Raw genomic sequence first — 22,062 nt, forward strand, 5'->3', positions numbered from 1 at the left:
GCGGGTACCGAGTGAACGCACCCAGTCCTCCGCGCCAGCGGCACTGCGCCTTGATACAGCATCTCGTTAGCGACTCAGAAGTGGATACACACCTCAATTATATTGACACCACCCCCCTCCCCCCCCCCCCTTTAATTAACTTGGCAAGCTTGCTAGCACAAGAATACAAATTCAAATTGCACCTCTTACTGATATGCAGGTAAAACCCAATGAGAACAAAGACATTCTGGAACAATCCTAAAATCTACTTCAATTATTTCATATTCAGCTTTTAGTGTTACCACAATCTAATTCTAAAAACCCCACACTTTTATGTCAACAAGTCGCTAAGCAGATGTTAGCTCTTGCTATATCCCAAAACAGACATTAATGTAATTAACATCATAAAACATGGTGATCTACACACTGCTAGAGTAATTCAGGCAAATAAATTATCCTCCCACAAATATGAAAAACAAAATGACATATATTTTGGGAAGTTAGCTTTAAAGTTAAATTCAAGCATACAAATATGAAGTAAACAACTCAATATTCAAGTTGGCTTTCGGTGCTTGACAGATCACCCAAGTTCAAGCACAGTGGGGAGTCTGGTTAGCTGTTCAGCCTTTTTCATAGAAAAATAGCATGTCCACAGAAGAAAGAAAACCAATTTCAACTTACGCAGTGATCCACTCTTTTATTTTACCTTAGTTAAAGGCAAACTACGTACAGATACTGTACATTAAAATGTATGCACATAGAAAGAACAACTGTTCTTCATTCTGCCTTAAAGGCTCAGATCTCTACATTCTTTTATTTAGAGCCCCTTCTCCTCTCTGAAACACATTGCACCCACATTTAAATATAAAGAGAACCATCCGCAGGCCCCACGTAGCCAACACCTATCAGCAGCACGTCAATGAGAGTCCAAATGCCAAGTCCACCAAAGCTGAAGAGTTTTCCCAGACCTTCCCGCCACTGGCCCAAATAGAAACGATCGGCACCAAATCCACCAAGGGTGATGCTATAAGAATAAAAACATGATTCATTATAATCATTAGAGAAGCTCAGTTTGAGTATCTGTACACACTTCTTTCTGACACACCTACAAGCTGATGATCAGTTCAAGATACTATACATATTTTGTACAAAAAGAGCTCATTTAAATGAGGGAGTTTTTGATGGAATAGCACTATTTCTTAGCTAATTAATGCTATCCATGGACTTGACAGGTTTTCATTCAGGACAGGCAATAAAAACAAACACTCTCAAATTTTTCTAAGCTAGCAGAAACTAAACAAACAAACAAACAACCACAACAAACAAGCTATAAAATCACACCCAGACACTAAATTCAGCCCCACACAGCAGTCGAGCAACAGCAAGTTTCTCCAGCTGGTGGCAGAGGGAGCAACTTGCTATAAAGGAAAGTGTGTTAGATCGCTGCCTTAATCAGTGTCTTTTGTATCTTTGGCTCCAGGAATACTTACTACCTAATTTATCACATTAATGGAAAAGGTCTTACCACCAAAACAACTTCAGTTCTTTTCAAATCGCTCTTGTGGTGCTCTAATGGCTTAGCATTCCAAAAATAACCTCAAGAGTGTCATTCAATCCTGCTACACTGGTCTCTTCCCTAATGATTTAAAATACAAGACACTCTGTTTCAAGGCACTCCCCAGCTGCCCTGGGGAAGGGAGCTGTGCCAAACGTGTCCCACCCGCAGCCAGCCCAGCGACTGCACCGAGTTCAGCCGCAGCTGCATTGACCTCAGATGCTGAGAAGTAACCTGGACAATTTTCAGCCCTAATTGTTTAAACTGTATAAAAATTAGGAGAAAAAAAAAAAAAAGATCTGCAGATTTTTTTGAGCATTTGTGCCTCATTTGACACCATACAGAATAACAAAAGCCCAAGTCCTCTCTACTCAGATCATGCTGTGAAGCCCAAGAATCGCTGGCATTTGCTGTGAAGAAAGCGCATTTGGTGCAGAAACTGTGTGTTTTCTGAGGCTCTCTCTGCTGAAGACAGCCAGGAGCAGGGCAGACGAGATCTTTAGCCATCCTAGGCCTCCAAATTCTAAGCTAGACTACATGAAATATTGGCTACTGGCTACACCATTTTTCTACCCAGCAGAAAACCACGTAAACTGACCATTTTCTAGGCAATGAATCCCTTTCTCCTAATATTATGTATTTTAGCTTGACATTATCTAGTAGTTCTTGTGTACCTTAGTGCCAAGGCAGTTGACCATTTATAACCTCCAGTCCAGTTGCAATAGAGCATCTTAGGAAAAACACGATTACCTAAATGTGAGAAAACATTGAAACCTTAATGTAACAAAGACCACATAGTGAGCAAAAAGATGAGAAGCAAGAAGATACTGTATTGCTCCAACAAGGGTCCAAAATTGTTGACACTAATTCAGACCAACACTGGCAACACAAAGGCTCTTACACAGTCTCCAGTCTGTTAATCAATCTTTGTCCCACAGCAGAAAACATGCAAGGTCACTCAACAAAGGAAAAGGGGAAAATTAAACTAGCTGAGTGAAACCAGCAGGATTTTTTTAAGTTATCCTACTGAGTCATTTCATATTGATTCTATTAGTGGTGTCCAAGTTCGTTTAATTCACAGAAGCAGACAAAAATAAAACTATTTTCTCTCATGTGAAGGTACACAACAACATTAGAAGCCAATATTTATAGTTAAATGTCACTATTATGTTTAAAAATCAAAAATGTAACTATTAAAAAACCCCCAATAGATTAATCAAGGGGCAGGCTGTTTACTGCAATGGACAGTAACAAGCATTGTATTTACCCATTACAAAAAGTGCTAAGAATGAAAAAAGCTTCTTTAGAGACTGTTTCAGCCCACCTTACCCAGACAATGAATATGATCCCGTACTGTGCAAGTGGCATTGTATCGTTGTCGCGGACAAGAAACCGTCATGCAGCTTGTGGAGTTGGTACACACATAATCCGTAGTTGCGAGCTGCCAGCAGAACTGGCACGTCATGTTAATCGTAAAGTTCTCCTGCTCGTGGTTGTTCTGATCCTATAAAAGGACGGCATTAGCACTTCACCAGTAGTAAAAACAGATTCACAGAGTGCCGTATCAAATTGCATTTTACAGAGAGACGTTTTGGCCAAAATAGCAATTACCCTCTTTGCTACCTCTGTGTAGTCAAGTACAATAGAAAAATCAACATTTAAAAAGTGACAAAGAGTTACTAAAGCACAGTAGAACGTTACCGCTTCCTGCAGTGTAAGGCTACTGCCAAAAGGAGGACTCGTTCAGTCTCACCTGCAAGATCAGTTTGTACCTCTGACAGATATTCAGCCTCCCCACTCTCAAATTGGTTCATTTTTGATTGGCCAACAAAAGGTTCTAACTCAGTCACACAGCTGTGTAACAAAAAGATCCAGCACAACACAGGAAAACACAAGGGCGGGTTCCACCTCTGCAGCAACCGCCTGGAGTCGAGTCACGTTATGGTACCAGCGAGCTGCAAACCTGACTAAGAACCTGGAAACCAACTTTTTTATATTTTATGACAAGATACCATTAATTAAAGCACTTAAATTAGGGCTTTAAAGTAATAGGTTACTTACGACACAATGAACATGTGGCTTGACTCTGCAATCAAAAGTGGCCGGTTTCCCATATATACAGGAGTAGTTTGTGTTACATGTCATACAGTCTGGTGGCAACCTACTGCAAAGCCCGTTGCTGGGACACTTCGTCACGTAAGATGGAATTTCTGTACTTTCTGAAAGGTGAAATACATTAATATAATTCAGAAAGCAAATCTAAAAAGCCATATATTCTAAAGTATATATGTATTTTCTTCCATACATCTATACACACACCCTCCTGCACTGATGCACAAAGGGCTTTGCTTGTCACACACCGTCACAAGCGTGTGCTGTGGGAACCGCTGCGTGAGTCAAGGAGCTGCCGGGCACCGCAGGGGTGGCATTGTAGGGGTGGCACTGCAGGGGTGGCACCGCACAGGTGGCACCGCACGGGTGGCATTGCAGGGGTGGCACCGCAGGGCCACACAGAGCTCAGCCGGTGGTGTCCCCGGGGAAGCGATCAGCGCAGGTGACACGTGTAACCTACTTCTAGCGCAGGTCTATTACATTAGCAGCTGGCCCGGCCATCTGCTATCCGTGTGTGTCAGAACCACCTGCCGCATAAGCAGCAACAACAGTGTTTCGGGCAGTCCTGGTGGATCCCTTAGGAAGCTACAAACAGTGTAGTTATGTCGGATAGGGAAGAGCAACAAGTTCTTCCAGAATGCAGGAGCTTTTCAAGAACTTCCACCATCCTGAGAGGGTACAAAACGCATGAACCACAACGGCAGTTTAACTCATCATTATCTGGTTGTAAGATCTTATATAGACCAATTTTCTAGTTATATAATCCAAACCAATTGTTAAGGTCATTGAAGGTCACTCATAACATGGTATATATACTGTAGTGTCTTTCAGCACTGAAAACATGTACAGGGTTTTAAGACATAATTCAAGAACTTTACTATTAAACTCAAGACACTGAGGAAAACGGCCATAGAAGAAAGATAAATGAAATAACAAAATATTATACCTGGTGCTTTAAAATAAGGAGTATTTGTGCTTGTTGAAGTCAGGCTTTTTGCAAACGTGGACTGTGGCTGGGCATGCTTTGTGCTCATCAGAGATCCTGCTGCAAGAGGAAAAGAAGGAGGAAGTGATACTTCTAGAATCAAATCCGCCTTCAGAAACAGCTTAATGTAAGCACTCTGACATGGAATCACAAGTGGAAGGTGTAATGGGCATTAAAAACATATAAAAATCTGGTTTTCTGTTCTATAAGTAGTAGAATGTTTATATTAAGCATTACAACAAACACTGGAATTAAATCACTCCTTTTAGACAAGGACCATGTTTATTTCAATTCGGTCTGTCTGTTTGCCCCATGAGAACTAAATCACGCTGCTCGGGACGCGCTTTCACACGGCGTTTGTGCCATTTACCAAGCAGCGCCGCTCAGCCGTGTCGCACAGCGGACGACGGGCCGGCCCGCTCCCGCTGGGCCCCGCGGCCCCAGCTGCCCCTCGGCCCCAGCTGCCCCTCGGCCCCGCACCGGCGCTGCCGAGCAGAGCACAGGCTGCGGGCCCGGGGCTGCGGGCCCGTTATTTGCCTCGGCTGCAGCGCCAGGTGCCGCCCCGCCGCGCATGGGTAACGCCGGCCGGGCCCGAGGCGGCTGCGGTGCCCCGGTCACGGAAGGACGGCGCACCCTCCGCAGACACGGGCGCCGACCCAGGGCCGCGTTCCGCCTCGGGGATGGGCGGAGGACGCTCGGGAGAACAGCGCGCACCTGCAGGCCGGGCCTCCCCCGCCGGGCTCGCCACAGCTCCCCCCCCTGCCGCCCTTCGCGCCCCCCACCCGCGCGGTCTCGGCCCGGGACAGCCCGGGCGAAGCGGCAGCAGCCGCACTCACCGCGGCCGGACAGCACGTAGAGCTGGCACAGGAACAGCGCGGCGCTGCAGACGCTCCGCAGGGCGCGCACACACACCGGCGCCGCCATCTTGCCCGCCGCCGCGAACGGGCGGAGCCACAGACAGAGCCACCGCCCAAGGGGGCGGAGCCACGGTGGGACGGGGCGGAGCCACGGCTCAACAGGGCTGTGGAGGCGGAGCCACGGCGGGGTGGGGCGGAGCCACGGCCCAGCAGGGCTCTGGGGGCGCCTGGGCGCGAGTCCCGGGGTTCCCGCCCCCGCCGCCCCGGCTCTACCAGCCCCTGAACGCTCTGACCTGTCACCCACCGCGCTGTCCTGAACCTCCTGGGCCTGTCCGTCCTCTCTACATATTCATCCCTGTAGAACACTTTGTATTATTTCTATTAATCCGTATTATTCAAGGAGCTCTGTCATTGCTGAAGGTCATTGAAAACTTAAATGGTGACAGCATAGATACATCTATGCTAAAAGTCTTATATTTGCTAAACCCAGAAATTCACTGTAAAAAACAAACAAAACACCAACACGCCCCCAAGCAAACCCCCACCAAAGGTGGTAATTGCACAATCTGAATACATCACAGGTACCATGTGGGCTGCAGTCCATAAAAGGACGACACTTTATATATAAAACATATTAATAATAAATATTAATACCCTGCACACTTTTCCAGCACTTGTTCCTTCATTTTTTCCCCTTTTCTTCTGAAAGCAGGAAGATAAGCAGTTGGTAAAGATGGACACACAAAACCCCACCCAGGCCTATTGAACACAAGTCTGTACAAGCAAAACACCGGTTTTGTATTTGGATAGGGTTTATGTGCCAACTGGTATTTTCTGCTACATTTCAGTGATATTTAAATCGCAACAACTACAATTGTAGAGCTTAGATAATTAAGTAACACATTTAATGCCATCCAAGCCTTGTAACTAAAAAAGAGCAGATAAAAGTGAAAAAATCGTGATAAAATCTCTCCAAAAATATGATTCAATTGCCTGCAACAATAACTTTAAAATCATTCATAAGCACAAACAGATCAGAGAAATATGGCCAATTTAAATTCCAACATGCTGCATTTTAAAAGGAAAATTGTCATCTATGCCTTTTCAGCACTCTCAGTGTCCCAAATACAGCAACAAATTACATACAAAGTATTTTCAGAGGTTTGTTTGCTTTAGAAAATAAGCCAAATCAACAGCAAACATAGGAAAAAATAAAGCACTTTCCACACACAGGTACAGCAAATAATTCAGCTTCATTCTTGGCAATCACCTTTACAGCATCCGATTAACACACCAAATCAATCAGTGCTTGTTTCACTGAGATTTCCAAAGCCGCCGATGTATTTGTAGCCCATGAACATAAATCAAGCTGTGCCTTACCCCCCGCAAAAAAAACCCAACATAAATAATGATCACCTGGAGTCAGCAAGAGACTAAACCAAAGTGCTCCCGGGGCAGCCGGCCTGGCCCAGCCTCGGCTCCCCACAGCAGAACCAGGGCAGCCCCGCGGAGGCGCAGGACCTGTTCAGTAAGACTGGGAGCCTGTGGGACTGTCAAAAGAGTTGGCAATTGTGTCTGTCCTCCCATGCGACTCCTGCAGCACCAGCATAGCTACGCTTACTTTGTGCATCCATTAACTGAAAGTTCTCTCAGGTGAGCATTGCTGCTGTACAAGGAAGAAAGAAACACCGTTTCACATGGGCAGCTAATAGTTTTATTCCAAACAGCAACCTCAGAATTCTTCTTCTGCATTTAGAATATGTGAGCTCTTAAATTTCTTGAGTTTTTCAATGGCAGAAGATACTGAAATCTCTCCATGAACTTTGTTGTCTCTTGTCCGCACGTTGACAGCATTATTTGCTTTCTCCTTTTCTCCAACCACTACAAGAAATATCACAAACAATATTAAACCAAGTACCTACATTACAAAATGAGAGTCTAGACAAACTCTATGCCCAGAATTAAAACTTAAAAGATATGCAGAAATTTAAGATGCTGCTATTACCTAAGATGAAGTTATATTGGGCCAGCTGTGCATTTCTGATTTTCTTGTTTAATGTGCAACTTTGATCTAGATCCACATCTGACATAAATCCTGCTTCAAAAAATTCATTGCAAACCTAACAAAAAAGAAAAAAACCTTAATATTACAGTAAATATTTGACAACATAAATCTGTTCATACTTAAATCCCTGTTCTCTTCCAGTAATTAATTCGTGTATGTGCATAATTTTGCTCTTGTGAACCGTTGTAAGGAAGTCAGTGAAGTTATTTGAAGAAAACTGCACACCCCCCTAAGGGCTTAGCAGGACTCCAGCTGGAAGAAAATACAAGGTAGCATCCATATCAAATATTTGCTGATGTCTTCAGACAGCTACACTGCTCAGTGTCAGAAATGCTTCCTCAGTCTGAGAAAGGAGAAAGAGGAGAAGGAACAAAACCACTTATGGGTGCGGAAAGGAACAGCAGGGGAGGGGCACAAACCCATCACGGTCAGGGGTAATGCGGTCAGGAGAACACACGCTGGGAAATGGAAAAAATATTGGCCTCTGCCCCTACTTCAAACTGGTAACTCTGTAATGAAACATTAGCTAGTATACGAGGTTTGTCATCCAGAATGTTTTCTGCTGTAATAATTACTGAAGTATGTACATAAAAACAAAACCCAAACCACTTAAAAATTACATATCCCCTTCTCAGGCTTATACAAATTTTAGACTACATGGAACAACTTCTGTCGCCACGCAAACAGGTCTCCAAAATTCTTAAAGCATCGTTGTTACTCTAAAAGGGAAGGTCCTACGCTCACCTGCCGGGCGTACTCCTCTGAAGTAGGTCCCACAGGCACAACCATGACCTGGCGCGGTGACAGCCAGAACGGCCTGGCAAGCAGGGCAAGGAAAACGTGAAATCAATGTGCGCTTTACATCTGCATCCATATCTACAGTCAACTTCCCCAATGATAATTTATTTACTTTATAAAAATATTTATGTTAGCTAAGGATGCTGGATAATATGCCACCTTCTTCAAGTTCACATAAAATGGCAAATAGACTTATTCCAATAAAATTACATACCCAGAACTCTGTTCTTGTGCTCACTTCATAGATAACTTCACAACTTTTAACAGAATTTTATTTTTCATATAATTTCCACTTTTATTTCTAAATTTATAGTGAAAAGGGGACAGTGGTGGCTGAAACTAAGAATTAACTCTGTTTTTAAGAAAAAAGGAACAAGAAGAATGCAGCACATATACACGCAATCACAATTCTTATTTCTGCTTTATTGTATAATTTTTCCTGCAATGTCATGGTACTGTATTTCTAATAATGAACTATTAATGAAAGGATATCATAACTCAGACCAGAACATTAGAGTGCTTTTCTTGTAATGTACCCACTAATTCTGAGAAAATTCTAGAGATATTATTTTGTATTATAATACATTGGACATGAGGGAAGATTTCTATTTTCTACATTATTAAACATTTCTTAGACCTGCTTTTGTGCCACGTACCATTTTCCTCCATAATTTTCTGCCAGAATAGCTATCATTCTCTCCACAGATCCCAAAACAGCTCTGTGAATAATCACTGGCCTTTTCTTATCATCACCATCCTTCCTGAAAAATAACAGGTGAAGTTCAAAACAAAATTCTTGTCTCTCACATGGATAATCCTACTAGTATTTTTTATTCTACTTTTCAAGGAAAGATAAAGTTTAGTTATTTACACTTAGGCAAAATCTACCATTTTTAATAAAATTTTCTTAAAGTCGCCTGGGTTTTTAAATGAATACTGAATAATCATAGTGATTTAAAATAATCATGCCTGTAGGTAGTGGCATAGACACGAACTCCTAAGCTTGAAAAAACACTTGACTGACTCAGCTCCATTTCTCTGCATTTTAATATTTTATGTTCTTCCTCACTCTTCCTTTTCCGCTATTGTCTTCCCTGTATTTTGTCGCACAGGGTCTTACCACCCATTACTGTTAATTTCTTTCCTTAAATTACAATCCTGTCATTAACAAACAAAAAAAAGCCACTGCGGGTAGTGGATGAATCTGTCTCTTCCGAGCTGGAAACCAATACGAGATTTTCCTTAAAAACTGCTCATGCTTGGTTTGCGTTCAAAGTTAACAAACTTTGCCTGATAAAAACAACAAAGTACTTCTTCCAACATGCTGACTCCTTAGGACATGTTTGATTTTGCACGCAACGTCTTCAAAGGAGACACAGTGATCAGGCTGGAAGTGAAAACTGACTCAATGGAGTTTTCTTTAGCATTCAATGTGATCAGTTGTCCTCAGAACCGGCAGACAAAACAGATCATGACATTTTCCTGCAATGAGCAGCACGTACAACTGGAGTGAGCTGACGCTGTAGCAAGAAATATTTCCAAGCTTGTGACTCAGTCCTCCACTCCCCAGGGATGTTTCCCCTGCTGACCAGGCTACTGATGCACAAACTCATCATTTGCTAAGTGAGCAACAGAACATTAAGACATCTCAGTTTCGTGGTGATTAGATATAATGAAAGTCACCATTTTTTTCACTATTATTTCATTTAAAAGAGGAAGATATTTAGCTTAACCACTCACCCAACGTAAGTAAGATTAAATCGAATGGGTAGTTGGAAGTCCAGTTGGATAGTAGCACATTGATGGTACCTGCCAATAGCATCTTTGATTTTAATATCAATCTGTGAAGCAAAACACCACAGTTAAATAGTTCCCTTGCATTGTGTCTGTATTCCTGTCCATCCCACAATTGTGTCAAAATGCTGATTCACTAACCTTAGGACCATAAAATGCTCCATCTCCTGGATTCAAACTCCACTGCTCTCCAAAGTTATTCAAGCTGTTTTGAAGTTGCTAATCATTAAAAAAAATAAATAATAATTTTAAAAGGTATAGCAAGGCCTTTCATTACTGTAAGTCAAAGCCTTTGCCTTTGAATTACAAAGGAAGTCAACAGGCAGCACAACTCCTATTGTTCAAGCATTTAGTCATTTACAATAAATAATTTCGAAATAACAGTAGTTTCTTGTACAAATGTTGCCATTAATTCAAAAAAAGATTAATAAAAATCAAATCAGCTCAAGATAAGGGGTTATGTAAGAATCAGAAAATTCTCATTTTATACAAAAATATTACATTTAATGTGATGTTTTTCAACAAGCATTTCCACTGAGGACAATATTTAGCACGTTATTTAAGCAATTTCACTATTCAACATGAAAGAACTAAGTTAAATATTCACCTCTGCAAATACAAATATTAAAGGGTTTGTTTGTTTGCTTTTACATTAATTACCTTTTCTGCATGATCCCAGATCTCTAACTCTCCTAGATAATTTTCTGGTCTTGTAGAGAGATGTAGTTGAAAGGTAAAACCAAAGACAGCATACACTGACTTCAAGAAATCAAGACAGCCCTTAATTTCTTCTTCGATCTTAAACATAAAACATGTTAGTTAATATTTATTTACATAAAATTTGATTTAACAAATTCCTCATAAACCTTTAAGTTAAAAAAAAAAAATCACATAAAAATTACATTTTACAACCCCAAATGTGGGCAATGTGTGAAGAGAGAACTGAGGTGTGGTGGCTCGAAAGCAGGGCATGAAAAGCAGTGTTCTTGGTAAGCCTGGGCTTCTGGAGCCACACTGCACGAGTCAGACTTGACAGGAGCACATCAATCTATTCACATAGCTTCACTGAAATCTATGGCATTTCTGCTAAAATGGAGCATTTATTCACAATTACTATGGAAAACAAAATGTGGTCAAGAGCTGTTTTCTTTTCAGGGGGAGATGCAAAAGATTTTATCTTTGGGGATTTAGTTGCCCAATGTTTCTTTCTAAAGGGAAAAAACCTGTACAGAAAATCTTACAGTGTAATTCACAATCAATAATGTCACTCAAGTAACATGTTTTTCTTCTTTTGACATCAGCATTTTTTTAATTTCAAAGAGAAAAATGAATAACACAAATTATGGCACTACTATTTGAGAAACTTGTAACAGAGAAACAAAGTCCAAGAGGCTATTAATGTAAGGAATACTGTGGAAGGTAAAGAAATACAGCATTCCAGGTGGCTAAGAAGAAAGCACATAAACCTATCAAAAGACCCTATCCAAAGCAACACCACACTACAAAGCCACACAACAGAAGAAGCTAGAGGTTCAATATTTTGGGGATTTTTTTCCTGTTCAATGTTGGTTTGCACTGGGATGGGGTTCTTTTTTTTGCTGACTGGTAGGGGAAGGGTTGGTCATGATGTGAGGTTTTTTGGGGGTTGTGGGTTTTGTTTGTTTTTTACCTGTTCTATTGTACAAAAGATGTGAGCATCATCTTGTTGGAAGCGCCTTACACGAGTCAAACCACTGAGAGTTCCAGAGAGCTCATTTCGGTGAAGAACTCCAAAATCTGCCAGTCTAAGAGGCAATTCCCTCCAGGACCGTGGACGATGGGCAAACATTAAGCTAGAAAGAACAAGAAAGAACATTCCTTTTATCCTTCTTAGAGAAGATTTAAGACAACACAGAAACTAAACCTATGTCAGTGCAGATAGTAATCGCATTTTGAAGTTTTTATTCATTCAAAAAAAACACTCTGAGAGCAACAATCAAAACTGGTTCACCTCTACCTTCCTTCGGTACACCACATCTGATGTGTATCTCCAGGCAATATAATTTGTACTTACTCGTGGCACAGACTAGTATTAGCATGCACAGACCCAGCTCACTTAGTGCAGACTTAGTGGAAGAGCCTCCTACAAGAAGTGCGTTTGCTCTGCTCCGGGGCACTGTCGGGGGAGCTCTCTGAACACACTAGTTGCTCAGTAGTCTGTCATAAACATACATGCTAACATGTATTGATACTTCATTTATTTCCCCGTAGCCCCACAAAGGACAAATAAAAGAAAAGAAGTTTTTCAGTTGAGTGTACGAACCAATGTCCTGGACAATTCATGGGTTTAAGGGCAAAAGTCTCCTTCTCGATCTCAAAAGAGAACATATTCTCACTGTAGTGCTGCCAGTGTCCTGAAGCTTCCCAGAGTTTACTGTTGAAGATGTTCGGAGACACAACTTCAGTAAAATTACGCTTGTGATATTCCTCCTATAAAACAAATTCAATATTTTTAAGGGTGGCAGAGTTTTTGACAAGCAAAAGCCTGATTCTTTTTAACTGTGTTCTTATGATGGCAATTTACTGGGAGACTAAAGGGCTACCGCACAGGTAGATTTTACACAGCCAGAAAAAGCACACGGCAACACTTCACTCTGCCCTGTCTTCAAAAACGTTAGATCTGTAGGGTGAAAATCTGGTAAATGTTTACATTAATTGATGTTTCTCTTTTTGAGGATGGGTCAGGGCTATGAATGGCCTATCACTTAAGATCAACGACTGATACTAGGCTTGTAAGAGTCACATTAGCATATACTCACTCGTATGAAATCGACGAGTGTGTTATAAAGAAAGGCACCTCTGGGGAGGAAAAAGCAGCTTCCAGGACTCAAATCATGAAAGAAGAAGAGTTCTTGCTCCTAGGTACATTAAAACCATAATGCTGTAAGTACCACTTCAGATGTAACTACAGAATGACCAACCTATGTTTGTATACAATTTACAAGAATATCTCTCTTCTATGAAAAATACAGTGGTTTAGGTAGGATCTGAAAATATCCCCCATTAAAAGGTTTAAGATATACTTCCCTAAATCGAGGGACTACCCCATTACTTCTTCCCACCATTAGTTTAATATTTGTGTGCAAGTGACAAGTTGAGCTTGAAGAATTAAAATTTTAAAATACAACAGACACAAAGAAAATCACAGAACTGGCTCCCGCTCCAACTGGGAAAAAAAAATCACCACAAAACTCCTCCACAAACCAGACAGAATTCTACTACAGATGCATAAAAGAAAAGTTGACCATGAAATAGTGTACCTTTCCAATTTTCCTATGGTCCCTGTTTCTGGCTTCTTCCTGGAATTTTTCCCATTCCTTCATCATTTTGTTATCAGGAAAGGATATACCATATATTCTCTGCAGAGTTTCCATGTCAGATTTTCCTTCCCAATAAGTAGATGAATTCTGATGCAAAAAACCCATACTTTAAGATAATATTATGTAATCTCAGGGAAAGGAGGAATAAACACTAATGCATTCAAATGTTATGATTTTTTTTCCTTGGGAACAGAATTATACACAGTCATCCAGTATTTGTTTATAAAAGAAAGATACTTGCACTGCCTTTTATTCAGCATACTAATACAGAAGACATAAACAAAAATGACTGGTCAAGCCATACTCTTATTCTACTTAGGTACGCTGGTTTAACTCTCATCATGTTTTATCATCTCACATTTTATCTTCTAAAAAAGCAGCAGGTGTTTATGTGCAAAACATAATGAAGTACAGAAAAACAAAAGACAAAACGAAATCAACTCACTCTCCCAGTTAAACCCTAGCTGTTCTGACAATCTAACACTTAATCCCTGGAACGCAGAGTTCCATAAACTTCAGCTAGGAGGCCAGCAAAAGCAACTATGATGAATGTTCCAATGAGGTCAGTCTAATAAGGTTACCCAAATTAGCATCTGCAAGTAGCTTAAATTACATCATAAGCAGAGGTATCTGCAAACACTGTCTCTGGCTTTCCTGTGAGCAATGCCATTTTTAAACAGCAGCACTTGCAGATCTGCCAATGTCCACTTTACCTCCTGGACCTGAAAGATACCGTCATACAACGTCAAAACACTATTTTATGACCCAATGAATATCTTGGATGCTCATTTACTGCAGAATTGAGTGCACGCACATAGAGCACACAGATGTGACAGCCAGTACAGCACAGCTAGTACAGCACTAGCACATCTGTACTACCCAGTGCAGCGCTGGTTGCAGATACCAGCACGGTGCTGCCACAGGAGCTCAGGCACCACACTCGCTGCAGTGCACGGTATCACTGGTTCCACAGCAACACAGTCACTGCCAGCTTATTTGTGCTGTGCTTTTCCTTATAGTCTAAACAAACGTTACTGCAATAATACTCAATAAAAAAGATGCTGTTAACTGATGTACTATACTGTGATGGTCAAGAATCAGTAAACTTTGGAAGCAGATGAATGATGCAAGCCTGTAGTTCTACTTGTACAATAAGAGCAAGGAAAGAAATTAAGGACTACTTGCAGAGGAAGCACAGAAAACAATACAAAGGGCCCTAGCATAATCATTTCAGGAGAAATAAATACTCAAATTTATTAACTGACCCATAGTCTAGTTAAGTTTTAATGCACAGTTAATTTAAACTTACCTTAAATATTTTGAAGGCCTTAATTTTTCCAGTGTGTCTCACATGTGGACCCCTGCAGAGATCAATCAGCGGACCACATCTATATACCAAAAGACAAGTAGTGATAATTTCAAAACACTCCAACATTTTTAAAGACAGTCACTAATGGCATACAAGTTAACACTTGACATGTTCAAACACACTAATAAGCGTTCATATGCAACACCCAGCAAATGCAGTTCATCTTAAATGTAACTGTGCCTTCTACCTGAAGCATAACTGTCACTCAGTAAATACTCAGCACGCTTGATAATCAAGAGCATCATAGCACACTTAGTAATTCACATTGTTCCATATGTAAACTTTGTTAAAAGTTGGCCAGGAGATTTCAAACTATGCAGAAACAGAAAAAAAAAAAAAGCCATTTTGCAACTAACTGATTTTATCCCTGGCAGTTGAAGGAATAGTATCCTCACCCCACATTGAGCTAAGAGTCAGCTTTACCCATTACTCAGCAATTCAAAGAATGGGTGAACAGTGGATTTGCCATTTGTCCACAAGTTACCTAATCTGTCCCAGCAGAGAAAGAATATTGCTACTTATGTAAAATCAGTCAATTATAAACTTAAGTCCCAATCACACAAATAGTCAGAAGCTAGGGAAAAAAATCCCCTCAATTGAAATGAAATAAACCTAACTATAGAAATATTTCATAATACCTTTTAAACTTAATATTGTTTACCTGTATATTGTGGTAGTTGGTGTGTTCACCTTCTCATTAAGGATACGACACTTGAACTTATTATACTGCATGGGGAAACATGAAAAGTCAGGAACAATAATAAAATGACCAATAAAATTATGTTTGAAAATTATGTAATAATGCAAATGCATCAGAAAAAGACACAACTAAAAGGTCACATGAACACACAGATGTATGCAGAAGTTCAACATCCTTTCAGAAGACGGGAGAGACAAAAATGTCCTGATTTCCCTGAGGGTGTGTTAAGCATAGTGGTTACCACTTGAACACCTCAAAGCACTTCTGAAAGGCAAATAAAAGGTAGTACAGTGAGACTGGTAATATTGACTGTATACAAGAGGGAACTAGAGGACAAAGTCTTTTTTGACTTGTCTTTGCAAGTGAGCCAGACTGAATGTGTGCCTTTCATGCACTAATTTCTTTGTCACGCTTGAGGCGTTCTTGTGTAATACATTGTTTTTATTATTGCCTGAAAACATCATAAACACTTGAGAACGATATGGAGAGGGGGAAAAGGATGCTATTCCATTGAGTCAGTCAAATGCAGTACTTTACAGAAGTCACATTTTAAAAGACCATTGTAGCAGAATCACAGCTACTCCAAAGATTTACCTTAAACATGTCTAACAAGATCTCCTTTTTGACTTCCAGCCTTTCAAAAGCCTGCTTCTCTTTTATGATGTTTTTACAGTGGTTCTCTAGTAGTGCGAATTCAGTACTAGATACACCTCTAAACAAATAAACACAAGAAAAAGAAGTTAAAATTATTCACTTTGATATTCCCATTTTTAAGTGACCACTTTCTAGTGGTCTAATTTGAAAAACACTGAAAGTGTTGTTATGATTTGTCACAGTATTTTCTTAGTTTCTTACAACTGGCTGTACTTTCAGACACTCAACTCAGAAACACAAATATTATCACCCTGAACAAACACACTGCAATCATTCTTTGACATGTTTAAATGTCTGGAAGATCTGTAGCTCAAAGTATATATGATTTAAGAAAAAAAAAAAGCTCAACCCAGCTGCAAGAGCTAGTTTATCAGCTGATGCAGATTCAGTATTCTCCCTGACTACAGAAAGATAAACAAGGAAAAAACAGAATTGTAAAGCTGTGCACCAGGATTAGAAAAGGAGTAAACAGCGGTACAAGTTACATGCATACGTGCCATTTCTACAAGTCACTATGGCACTTTGAAACTTAACTCCCAGGATTCTTCAAGAAACTGTCTCCTCTATCTCTCAGGAACTTCAGAAAGTTTTACCCAAACACTCCACATGTTTTTACAGACTATTCAACAACTGCAAGTCTTAAGGAGGTGTCTGAACACTGCTCTTGCATTTTAATATACACACACACACTTCGTATATGTGTATACACAGATCTATATTATGTAGAAGACGAACCTGTCGGGTTTACACTGTACTAAATATACGATCTTACTTTTAACCTGCAAAAAAGCAAAAATAGCTCTAGCATCAATCTTCAATACAGAGTATTACATTTCTCAGACACTGAAATTTTACCTGTCTTCCATGTACATGTCATAATAAAAACCATTTTCAATTGGTGGTCCGTAGCATAAGCAGCCTCCAAAATAGCCTTCCATGGCCTCCCCAAGAATATGAGCACTTGAATGCCAATAAACCTGCAAATAAAGTCAGGTGAGCACGTCATGGGTCACAGGCATTGTATAACTAAAAAGAAAAAAAAACAAAACAGAAGTATATCCACAGATGGGAAATGCACTCCAATCAATGTTGTTTAAGTTCTGTGAGAAACACAACAATTTTCTGTTCTCATTTTGAAGTACACTGAATTATTAATACAATGGCACATGTAGCAATAAAGTCCATTGTATTTCAGTGTGAATGATCATTATACCTCTGCACAATTCTGTCACCTTGGCACTTACTGCACCTTGTTAATTCATAAGTTAGTTTCCAGTCAGTTAAAGTCTATGCAATACTAACTTCATCTAAACCTATGCAGCCAGTAAGTTACCATCGTTGACATGCAGTACACTTAATAGGACTGCAAACCACATTACTTGAAACATCACAAGAGGGGATCAACAACCCAGTAGATCAATACCACTCTTATGTTCTAAGTCCCTATTAATTCAGACCACTTTATAGCCTCTGCTACAAGATAAATCCTTTACAGGCTCCTGAAAAGCCTCAAACAAGCTTCATCACATAAAAAATTCTTTGACAAAACAAAGTCTAATTCTAGTGCACAATGCTAAACGTAGGCTAAAGACTGAATCCCATTAAGTATATTCATAGTTAAATTGACCAAGATATGGCTACTTAAGTTTCTAATAAACAGTGCTGGTACAAGGAGGTATAGATTTTATTTATGACTCAAATTTTATATCGGACAATTTTCAGAAAACTGTAGGACAGCTTCACTGTTGCATTCAGTGTCTGATCTTCAAATACACGGAGTCAAACATGAGTTTTAGAAAACATCAAATTGTTTCAAGTCAGCATACAAATCAAGATATTCTGTAGGATCTCGTTTGAAAAACAACCTGCTTATGTAAAAGAGAAGGGAAGAAAAGAATACTAAGATTTTATTCACCTATAAATCATAGGTATTTAGCATCTCATTTTCTTTGCTGAATCATGACAAATACACTACTTGAATAGTTCGGGTGTTTGTTTTTTAATTCAAGATGTTTAAAAGCCTAATGCTGCAATCAATTTCATGTCATTAGTTCCTTTAATCAAGCAGAAACCAATGAGAATCTACTCACAGCTTTTGCTTCTTCGTTATCAAACGTAAGCAGCTCCAGAGTACAATCTCCCTCCAGCGGACGATCCAGGTCCCACAACTCACCATTCACTTTTGCTATGACTGCATTTGAAGCTAACGCTTGACTGAAAACACAGATGATGAGAAGAGACCAAAATATTTAGGTTCAGATTTGCAAAAGTGCTTGGGTTTCTAAACCCCCTAAAAACCCACTCACGCTTTGTGGCACCTAAAGACTTACAGTTTTTGTGTCTGTGGTTTTCTTAAAAACTCTTCTGTTTTTAAGGTACAGACTCTTAAGGTCTTAAAAGCTTCATTTGATAGTTTTTAGTGCTGGGGATCTGGAGGAAAGACTGCTTCTAACAGCAGCCTCTGTTATCTAGTAACTCACAAAACTCCAGATGTTTCTATCAATTCCTAACAGTCTCACTGATTATTCTATTTTTTAACTGGAAGCAAGCGTTATGATCCCAGCACAGAACCTCAAGCATCACTCAGAACAGTAACTTCCTCCAGTCATTTCTTCTGCATTAAGCTGAAGTTTCAATGTTTTCCAAATAAACCAACTTAAGAGAGTCACCATCCACTGACCGAGACACATATATTTTATGCAAAAAGGTAAGAGATGATAGTAACAGATTCATCACTGTAAAAGTTCAACTCCTTCAATCTGCAGGTTACCTAATTCCTACAGCTAATTGATACGGCGTGGTTTTCCAAGATTCCCCTTCAGCCATCTTTCCATCTGTCAGGCTAATTTTGATGGGTTTGCTCTGGTTGGCCGCTCTGTGAGCTAGCAAAGCATCATGTTCTTTTTTGAGTGCTTCGTAAAGCTTCAGTCTGTCTTCTATGAAGCTTGGCGCACACTGTAGCTGTAACAAATAGATTATATCATACACATTGATATTTGTGAGAGAAACAGAATAAAAGGATTCACAGCATTCATGCATTCCTAGAGGTTCCAACTGAGACCAGATTTCACTGTACTAGAATTTATACCCATACACAGTAAAGTGTTTGTAAATTATCATACACAGGATAGTTCATCCAACTTGCCGAATATTTCATAGCAGCATTCCAATTTTCCAATGTGTCTTTATCAATCTGGGCCTAAACGCCTTGTGAGTTTGACCTCAGAAATCTGCCTACATTCCTGTCTCAGAATTTGCATTTGGCTGACATCTGAGACAAGTTTGGATCACTCCAACAAGCCCTCACTTCTGCCCATCCATTCAAAGCATCACAATCAAGTAAGATAATTCACAGGAAGTTTCCTTTAGTTTAATGTAAGGTGAATTGTGAAGATCTATTGAACTCCAGCTAGTGCTGCCAACATCCTCTTTCTGTCATCACGCACGCTGTTTAACTACTCACGAACCATCGCTCTTTTAGGAACCACAGTATCCTGACCCTTATTTCCCAACAGCCCAAATCCTTCTCCTACATAAAAAGTAGAGATCTAAGAAGGTATAAGTAACCCTCCTAATCACATCCAAGGCAAAGCTCTTAGATAATGATTTTTTTCTATATGCACACTACAGCAAGCCTTCTTTTCAAAATCTGATACAGAAAAGTATTTCAGATTTCAGCACCTTCTCTGAACCTAGCCAAAAAATATTCTTTCTTCTATTATTATGTGGTATAAAATAACCACTTACATCATTCTGACGTTGGTTCACACCTTCATTTTCTTTTTTCCTTTCCTCTTTATTCTGATGCACTGTAACAGCTGGACTTGCACTGAAGACTTTCTGAAAACCGTGATAATATTTAGTATAGCGTTATGCCTTTAAGACTTTTCCCAGCAATCACTGAAACAAAACTAACCGGATCAGTGCAATACTGGGCTAAAAAGGCAATTACAGAGGAAAGACCTTGCATGACACATCTAAACTGCATCCTTTTGATGTTCAGTGGACACAGCAAAACTGCTCGCCAAGCAAAATCTTCTCAATTTCCCCAATTTTACTACTGCAACCGCCACCGGCACAATCTCCCCAGCGAGAGCCCGGGAGAATAAACCGGGCTAGTGGGCAACAAAAACAGCGTTCGGTGGCCTGCTGAAGTTACTGCACCGCCGGGAAAAGGCAGGGCCCCTGCGGAGAGGCGCTGCCCGGCGCTCCAGGCGCGGACACAGGCCCCGCCGGGCTCCCGCTGCCCTGCGTTCCGCCCCGGGACTGTCCCTGCCCCGCTCCCGCAGCGGCCGGGCCCGCTCCCGCATGCGGCCGCGCTCCCCGCCAGCCCTGCCGCCCGCACCGAGAGGCGCCGCGGGGCTGTCCCGGCCCCCCGCGGGGCTGTCCCGGCCCCCCGCGGGCTCTACCTCGCCGCCGGCCAAGGGCTCCGCCGGTGCTGCCCGGCCCAGCTCGGCCGCCAGGCTGCGGCGCAGGTGCAGGAGGCGGTAGCGCAGCTTCTCGTTCTCGGCTCTCAGCCGCTGCAGCTCGGGGCTGCAGCTCCCGGCACCGCACGGCGCCTCCCGCTCCTTCAGCCGGCCGACCTCCGCCGTCAGCCAGCGCAGCTCCTGCTCCTGCCGCCACAGCCGCTGCTCCGCCACCTCGGCCGCCGCGCCCGCCATCTCCCCCTCCTGCAGCGGGACCGCCCCGCCCGGCTTCCCGGGAGCCCTGGGCCCGCCTCCCCGGGCCCGCCCCCCGGCCTCCTGGTCGCGGTCCTGCCCCTCTGCGGCCGCTCCGCGGCGGTGACCCTGCCCGGGCACTCTGGGGCCTCGCAGGAGAGCTCCTGTGGCCATTATTGCTCCTCCTAATTGGAACATAGCGATGTGCGGCCCTCGCTGCCGCGGTGCTAATCAAACAGACCCGCCCGTCGTGCTCCGAGCAGCAATGGGGAAGTGTCAATATCCACAACTCCTGTCTGAGGAGGTGTGTGACATGGTAGAGTCTTTGTGGTGTTAAGATACTATATATAATATAGTATATAGTGTGTATATAGATATAAAAAATATAGTGTATATATATAAAAAATAGTATATATAGTATGAACACTATATAGTATGTATACTATATATACTATATAGTATATCATACATAAAGGATATATTATTTTACCAACTAAAGTAATGGGAACATTTCTGGCCCAAAACATTGTACTCCTTTAGAAAAAAATAGCATAAATAATTCAGTGCATGGAGCCCGAAGACACTCCTATACTGCATACTCCCAAATTTCAAGCTGTCATTTCTGTCTCCCATTACCCTGGATAACTGCTGCGGTTAGTACAATTCCTTGCCCATATTAACCAGTCCATATTATACCAACCTTTCTTTGCATTCTCATTGCAGATGACTGTTTTCTCTCCCGTGAATGCCCAGAATTTTGTACACCTTTGCAGTTAATTCTTCTAGTCATTCTGCATCAGCTAAACTTCTTAATGCCTTAAAAAATAAAAAAAAATTTGTTCTTTAAGGTATATTAAGAATATCCCTCAGCGAACCCAATACCTATATCCATTTTTCATTTGCACCAATTCTTCCTTGCTTTTCTGAAGAGATGCAACCTGCCAACACCTCTATCTGCCCCCTATTATAGCAAGGTCACTCTTCTTCAACAATGGACTGTCGTGGGCAAAACTGCCATGGATGTGTGTAAAAATAGGATATACTCTATAGCTTCATTTAAACATTCATTTAATGATTAATCTGACAGATTACCTGGTTTTTGTGACTTCTAAATTCACTACTGTGCAGAATTCATTACTCCATTTAGGACACTGATGATGATCAGCATTATCAGCAC

The 22,062-nt window shown here is 41.2% G+C and overlaps 2 protein-coding genes across 2 annotated transcripts; both read right to left on the reverse strand.

Annotated features, from left to right (window-relative positions):
* Nucleotides 1-148: 148 nt before the first annotated feature.
* TM2D3 (TM2 domain containing 3) lies at nt 149-5,563 on the reverse strand. Its single transcript, XM_080351532.1, has 6 exons — nt 5,468-5,563; nt 4,593-4,691; nt 3,596-3,753; nt 2,864-3,038; nt 2,209-2,284; nt 149-1,003 (listed from the first exon to the last, which is right to left on the reverse strand). Exons 1-6 carry the CDS (start codon nt 5,553-5,555, stop codon nt 838-840), a joined length of 762 nt encoding a protein of 253 aa, XP_080207658.1. The 5' UTR covers nt 5,556-5,563; the 3' UTR covers nt 149-837.
* Nucleotides 5,564-6,650: 1,087 nt separating this feature from the next.
* TARS3 (threonyl-tRNA synthetase 3) lies at nt 6,651-20,888 on the reverse strand (the record flags this gene model as incomplete). Its single annotated transcript, XM_080351557.1, has 19 exons — nt 6,651-7,369; nt 7,494-7,608; nt 8,298-8,370; nt 9,008-9,112; nt 10,092-10,192; nt 10,287-10,364; nt 10,806-10,943; nt 11,815-11,977; nt 12,448-12,614; nt 12,944-13,042; nt 13,445-13,591; nt 14,814-14,892; nt 15,535-15,599; nt 16,168-16,285; nt 17,083-17,204; nt 18,318-18,441; nt 18,998-19,188; nt 19,975-20,067; nt 20,637-20,888. 19 exons carry the CDS (start codon nt 20,886-20,888, stop codon nt 7,221-7,223), a joined length of 2,379 nt encoding a protein of 792 aa, XP_080207683.1. The 3' UTR covers nt 6,651-7,220.
* Nucleotides 20,889-22,062: the final 1,174 nt, after the last annotated feature.

This window comes from Nesoenas mayeri (assembly GCF_963082525.1).
Source record: "Nesoenas mayeri genome assembly, chromosome: 11".
Classification (NCBI taxonomy): domain Eukaryota; kingdom Metazoa; phylum Chordata; class Aves; order Columbiformes; family Columbidae; genus Nesoenas; species Nesoenas mayeri.